This window comes from Salvia hispanica, chromosome 4, assembly GCF_029641045.1.
Source record: "Salvia hispanica isolate PSC_SH4W2 chromosome 4, Shi_PSC_v1, whole genome shotgun sequence".
NCBI classification, from domain to species: domain Eukaryota; kingdom Viridiplantae; phylum Streptophyta; class Magnoliopsida; order Lamiales; family Lamiaceae; genus Salvia; species Salvia hispanica.
Window position 1 is genome coordinate 43,550,665 of NC_142695.1, and position 6,759 is coordinate 43,557,423.

At 40.7% G+C, this 6,759-nt stretch overlaps 1 protein-coding gene across 1 annotated transcript; it reads left to right on the top strand.

The window, feature by feature from the left end:
- Positions 1–4,448: 4,448 nt before the first annotated feature.
- Positions 4,449–6,464, top strand: LOC125191982 (polyphenol oxidase I, chloroplastic-like). Its single transcript, XM_048089435.2, has 2 exons — positions 4,449–5,071; positions 5,138–6,464. The coding sequence occupies exons 1-2, from the start codon at positions 4,464–4,466 to the stop codon at positions 6,249–6,251; spliced, it is 1,722 nt and encodes a 573-aa protein (XP_047945392.1). The 5' UTR covers positions 4,449–4,463; the 3' UTR covers positions 6,252–6,464.
- The last annotated feature ends 295 nt before the right edge of the window (positions 6,465–6,759 follow it).

The window sequence follows — 6,759 nt, forward strand, 5'->3', positions numbered from 1 at the left end:
CGAAGTCCAGAGGAGAGAAGAGGGAAATGGAGGAATAAGCTGGACAAATTCCAGAGAGAAAAAAAAAGGGGGAAATGAATGGAAATTAAAAAAAAAGAGGTATAAGCTGGACGAAGTCCAGAGGAGAGGTGTCTAAGGGCAGGAACAATAATAACCTGACCCAGGAAAAAGAGGAGGAAACTCTCATAACCCGACGCTTCAGTGGTATGGCAATGACTTAAGAGAGAATCGATCCTAACATCCCTGGTGAGGAATGAGTGGTCGAGTGAATCCAACAATTGGGTAAGTAAAAGGCTATCTTGACGAACTGACAGATTGGCTAGGTAGAGGAAGGGAAAGAGCCTATTTGGAGGAGTGCAGCCTGTTGGATTGACTTTAATCTTGTGGGGACGGTTGCCTAAAGGTTGAAGCTAGCTCTTGCATATGTGTTTATGTGTTTTCATTTGTTTTAAGTGTCTATATTTGTGCGTCAGTTATGTCTAGGTCTAGGAGTCAGTGTTAAGTTAGAGTCTAAAGAGTCGGTCGAGGGATAACCTTGCTTTGAAATTCGCCTTATTCTTTTTTCTTATCTTTATACTTGAGGACAAGTATGGTTTAAGTGTGAGCAGTTTGATAAGGCTAATTTCATGCATCAGTTATGTAGTGAAAAATATATTGGGTCTAAAACAGTTTTTAAGCCAGGTGTGTGACGGAATCACTAGATCTATGAAAAGTCGGAGGAAACGGACTAGCGAAGGAAATGAAGGAAAGTGAGCAGAACTGTAGGGAAAAGAATGGCTAGAAGAAGGGAGTCAATAGCTGAGGGCAACAAAGACTATCTATACCTCGCTGGGCCCACTTCAACGCCTATACATAAAGGAGCATGCATCACACGCCATATACGATTTTCGCTCTTAGCTCACACACTAAAACACACACTTGGGAAATGGGAGTTCTGGGGTAGTTTAGGGTTCTAAGGGGTTCATCTTCCGAGAAAGTCAGTCGTAACACCGTCCTTGCGAAGGGCGAAGAAACAATCTACTTACATTCTGTTTTTTTTGCACTTTATTTCGTTCGAACTTCACGTTTTGGAAGTCGATTTGGTTGTGGCTACTTACCGATTTATCTATGCATTCAGTTTCTGTCATGATGGTGTTTATCTTGTGTTGATCTACGTTGATTCTGTTTTGTTTGAAGTTTTATTTCGGCAGTTGCATGTCAATCTCTGTTTTGGTCAATTCTGTGCTTGATCTGGGGAATTCGGCTGTGGATCTGTGTTGTTGTTGTTGATCGGAGGTTGTTTGGCGATTTTGTAGTTATGAGTATGTTTTTGGTCGGGTTTGTGTCGGATGCTTGGATCCGGAGTGGATTTAGCATCCGAGGTTGGATCTGAACAGGGGATTCAAGTTGTGCATGGATTTCAGACTCTTTCGCTCTTTTTGCAATTTACTCCGTCTAGTAGCCGTAGATCTGTTTAGTTTTTAATTGTTCTTCGTTAAAAAGTGGTTTCAAATATTATAAAACATATCACGGTTGCCTATGTTAAATAAGATTTTGATGAAAATATCTTATTTGAGTGAGTTCGGAAAATACCAAACAAAATGCAAAGTTCGTGATATTATATACCAATTTCAAAGTTCATGGGAAATACCAAATTTTAGGCAAAGTTCATAGTTTTAGAGACAAATTTCCCTTATACTAACAGGACATGGACCCCAAAAATCCATTAACTCTACTTTTACTATTTTTTTTTTCATTTTTCTCACTTTACTCATTTTTTTTCCCTTTTTCTTACTTTACCAATTCTTTTTACTTACTTTACTAATTGTGCATTAAAACTCGTGGCATTTCAAATATTTATATTTTTTTGAATATGGAGGGATTATCATATTGCGCTTTCACATAAATAAAATTAAGTTGGTGAAATAAATTGAGGTTCCAACGGTCCTCGTTACATGTAAGACTAAACTATTGTACTAGAATTTTTCTGTGTCTTGACAATCATGAATGAGGGGACACAATTGATGTACAAGTCAGTATTCACTATTCAGTAACACACCGTAAACAAAATTGTTCACAATTAAAAATTAATATAAACATACCGGCATATCATTATCTGCATTTATTTAGCTAGTAACGTTTAATGTTCGTAGTGTGGCTATCCATGCTCCACAAGATTTCGGATTAGATACTATGTCCCATTATTAATTGTGTTTCATCTGTAAATTTATTACTAATACTCACTGCTCATATGATTGACTTTTTTTTTAGCCATTGTTTTGAAAAATAATAATAAATTATTAAAATGGTTAAAAATTAAAGTAAGAGTGGGAATAATGTGAAGATGACTTCCACTACGTTATACTTTCATTTACTTTATTCGCAAAACACGTGCTGAATACTAGTCAATCTCTTGAACTTGGACGGAGCAAATATGATTTTTAATGAATATACTCCCTTTATTGGATATGCATATTATAATAAAATAAACCCTAATTATAATTTATTGCTACTAATATCCAGCGATTCGATTCTTTGTCACCAGCAAATATGGTAGTTCGCCAAGTTTATATAGATCGGTATAAATTATGATAATGAAAGAAGCACCTACCAAATCTCCTCATTTTATTGTTTGAAATATTCATATCAAACCCCGACTTCCCCTTTGAGTGCCTACAATTATATTGCATCTTATAATATTTGCTTGAATATCAATTAAAATCTCTGCAACTTTTTTGTATTACACGGAGTCAAAACACTTACTTTATTCGCAAACACTTCACATTTCTTTAGCATGCGAAAATAATGAATTAAAAATCCTAGGTGATATATTTGATTTCACTATTCAACGACCACTAAGCGCGCCGAACAGAAACTAGCAAATATTTTAACTGGAACTTTCATTATGATTACTCATTGTCCATTGCTGATTATATGTGTGTATATATATATATTAAAAGTGGATCAACTAAGTCCAAGTATACACTGTAAATATAAGAAGTGGATTAAGTGGGTAAGTATAAAATAAGTTCTGTTATATTAGAAAATTGAATATTATGTAGCCTATAAGATTCTAATCTCGAATCATAAATCCATTTGGCTAAAGTGATGAACTCGTGGTAAATGATAATTGTTCACTTGTTAAAATTTTAATTATTTCAGATTTTATACTATAATCATGATTTTTTTTAAGGACAAATTGCATGTAAAGTCATTAATTTTTGAAATAGTTTGGTTTTTTTCGTGAATTTTAAATGTTGCATGAAAAGTCATGAACTTTATCGGACTGTGTAAATTTCTCATCTGATCCGACCCGATAAATTTCTGACACAATTACTTATCCTACATGGCGCGCCAGAGGCGTGACTTGAACTCACAAAACAACACTAAATAAAATCTCGTATTGAAAAAGAAATGCTCTACTAATTTCACAAAATTATTGTACATGTCAAATTGCGTTGTTTGGGCCCGATTCCTACAATTTTTCTCGTATGTTTTTTTATATTAAAATATTATTGGGTTCCTGTATATAAAACGTGGGAGTTTTCAGTTATCACCATCAGAAACTTTAATGTATACCAACCAACATCATCAACATGCCTCAGTATGATACAAGTTGTGGTTTAAAAAAGAAAACGTAATCAAACTTTTTATATCATCAGCTAAATTAAAAATACTACAATTTTATTAAAATATAATTTGAGTTCTACATGATATGACATAGGCAGCACACCATCAGGCTTGCTACACCCGCACGAGGAACCCACTCCAAGTTCTAATTATGTACTAATGTGTATCGAGTCTGTTTTTTTTTATTTTTTTATTTTTTATGTTTATGTGTTTTGAGTTTTTAAAATTCTATTCCAAATCTTATCAACAGAGTCAAACTGTACAGATAATTAGATATGAAACTATGAGTGCAAATAGAGTCTTGCCTTTGATTATTGCCCCAGGGCCCGGGATATAAAACCCTAAAATTATTTCTCTATACCCTAGCTCTCTGAACCACCAGTACTTGCGTCTATCAACATACTAATATTAGCAGCCAGCTGTGTTGCGACATGTCTTACTTCAATTCGGTACTTCTATACTCTTAACATTACGCAACATTTTTTTATTATGTTGATCGACTGTTACGTAGTATTAAGAAACATTAAAATTTATTAAATCTTGTTTCAGGGTTTTTAAATAATAATTTTCTATACTGCAGTTAGATATATTTATCAGAAATATACCAAGTAAGTTACGAGTTAGAGACCATTGATCCGTATATCCAATTACTAGCTAGCTAGCTAGGTCAAATTGAAGATAAAAACACATTTCAAAATATGCATAGTGTCAGACAGTGTGTATGGAGAGAAATCAAAATCATCAATTCATACACCTACCCGCTACCACGACTTTAATACGCAATATGCTCTACTCTCCATTTCTCCACTTATAAATAAGCTACAATCTTGTGCGTAGAAAAACCATCCCAAGCAATGGCTTCCCTCTACCTTCATTGCACCGCCCCTCCCTCTTCCAAACTCCGCCCCTCCCCTCAACCCCTCCTCTCCAAGCCCTCCCCTTTCATCTCCCATGCAAGGCGTAGCCACCGCCACCCCCTCCGCGCCTCCTCCCAAAGCGACTCCGACTCTTCCAAAGGCAGGCTTGACCGCCGCAACGTCCTCCTTGGCCTGGGCGGCCTCTACGGTGCCACCAACCTGATCTCCCCTGGCTCGGCCTCCGCCAACCCTGTCCAAGCCCCCGAGCTGGACAAATGTGGCGCCGCTACCAATCTCAACAACCAGCAGATCCTCGACGTCAACTGCTGCCCCCCCGTCACGGGCGACATCATCGACTACAAGCTCCCGACCTTCTACAAACTCCGCACCCGCCAATCCGCCCACCGCCTCAACCCCACCGACGTCTTCAAGTACAACCTCGCCATCCAGCGCATGAAGGAACTCCCCGAAGACGACCCCCGCAGCTTCATGCAGCAGGCCTTCATCCACTGCGCTTACTGCAACGGCGCCTACAACCAACCCGGCCAGGGCGACCTTGACATCCAAGTCCACAACTCATGGCTCTTCTTCCCCTTCCACAGATGGTACGTACATACTGCTTCTCTCTTTAACGTTGAATATTTATTTATTTTTGTTTCAATTGCCAACAGGTACCTCTACTTCTACGAGAGAATCCTCGGGAAGCTCATCGACGATCCCACCTTTGCCCTCCCCTTTTGGAACTGGGACAACCCTAAAGGCATGACTATCCCGCCCATTTTCCTGGACCCCAAGGCAGCCATCTACGACGCCAAGCGCAACCCTGACAACCTCAAGGCGGTCGTGGACCTCGGCCGGACGGGGAGCAAAGACCCCATGCAGTTAGTCACCAACAACCTCACGGTCATGTACACGGAGATGGTCCGTGGAAATGCTGACGTGTACGACTTCATGGGGCAGCCCTACCGCGAAGGCACCCCGGTCAACCCAGGACCGGGGTCATCTGAGAGGGGCTCCCACACATCCCTCCACATATTCGTGGGGGACCCGAGGGAGCCCAGCGGGGAGGACATGGGGAACTTCTACTCGGCGGGGCGGGACCCACTGTTCTACTGCCACCACGCCAACGTTGACCGGATGTGGACTCTATGGAAGGACGTCCTCCCAAAAGACAAGGTCCCGACCAAGGACATCACCGATCCCGACTACCTGAACGCGTCCTTCCTGTTCTACGACGAGAACGCGCAGCTGGTGCGCGTGTACGTGAGGGACTGCCTCGACACGAGGAAGATGGGATACGACCTGCAGAGGATCGACCTGCCCTGGCTCGACTACCGGCCCCCGATCCAGACGGCCCTGGCGAGGATCAAGCGGACGACGAGCTTCTTCCCGAAGGTGTTCTCGGTGTTCCCTCTGAACCTGACCAAGGTGGTGAGGTTCGAGGTGCAGAAGGCGAAGAAGGGGAAGGCGGACGAGCTGCTGGTGCTGGAGGACATCACGGTGGACACGACCAAGTTCCTCAAGTTCGACGTGTTTGTGAACGACGAGGATGACAACCCGCTGGAGCTGGACAAGGCGGCGTACGCGGGGACGTACGCGCAGGTGCCGCACAAGGCGCCCAAGAAGACGTCGACGACGTCGATCAGGCTGAGGCTGACGGACTTGTATGAGGACATGGACATCGGCGACGATGATAGCATCGTTGTGACTATTGTGCCGAGGCACAGCGGGCCTGGGGTCACTATTGGTGGCATCAAGATCATTGAGAATCCAAACAAGGCTTGATTCCTTTCTGTCGCTGAGTTTAATAAATACTACTCCCTCCGTAGAATAAGAGGCCTGATCGATTTGTTTCGTTATCGGGTTCATCATGCTTGCGTTTTCATTTCAATTTCTATCGTAATTGTGAGTGTCATGCCTGATTTCATTTGGCAATAAGACTTTGGATGCTTTGTATCTTAATTATAAATTGAAGTTATCACATAATCTATTAAACCACCCAATGATATCATGTTTATTGTTTCTGGGGAATGATTTTACTTCATCAAATTGACAGACGATCCATCTTTCGACCGAGCATGCATCAAATAAAAAAATACCATACCTCCCCCATCCTTTAAAAATACTTAGAAATTTTTGAAATGATACATATTTTAATGCACAATTGGTAAAGTAAAAGAGACAAAGAAAAAAAGTATTATTAGTGGATTGTGGGGTCTATGTCTTAAAATAGAAAGTTATAATTTTTATTTTTAAGGGATGAGGGTAGTAATGGAGTGTCATTTTTAGCAAT

Coding starts and splice junctions, on each gene's coding strand:
- LOC125191982 (XM_048089435.2), top strand. CDS start 4,464: ATGGCTTCCCTCTACCTTCATTGCACCGCCCCTCCCTCTTCCAAACTC. Junction 5,072..5,137: donor TTCTTCCCCTTCCACAGATG/GTACGTACATAC, acceptor AATTGCCAACAG/GTACCTCTACTTCTACGAGA.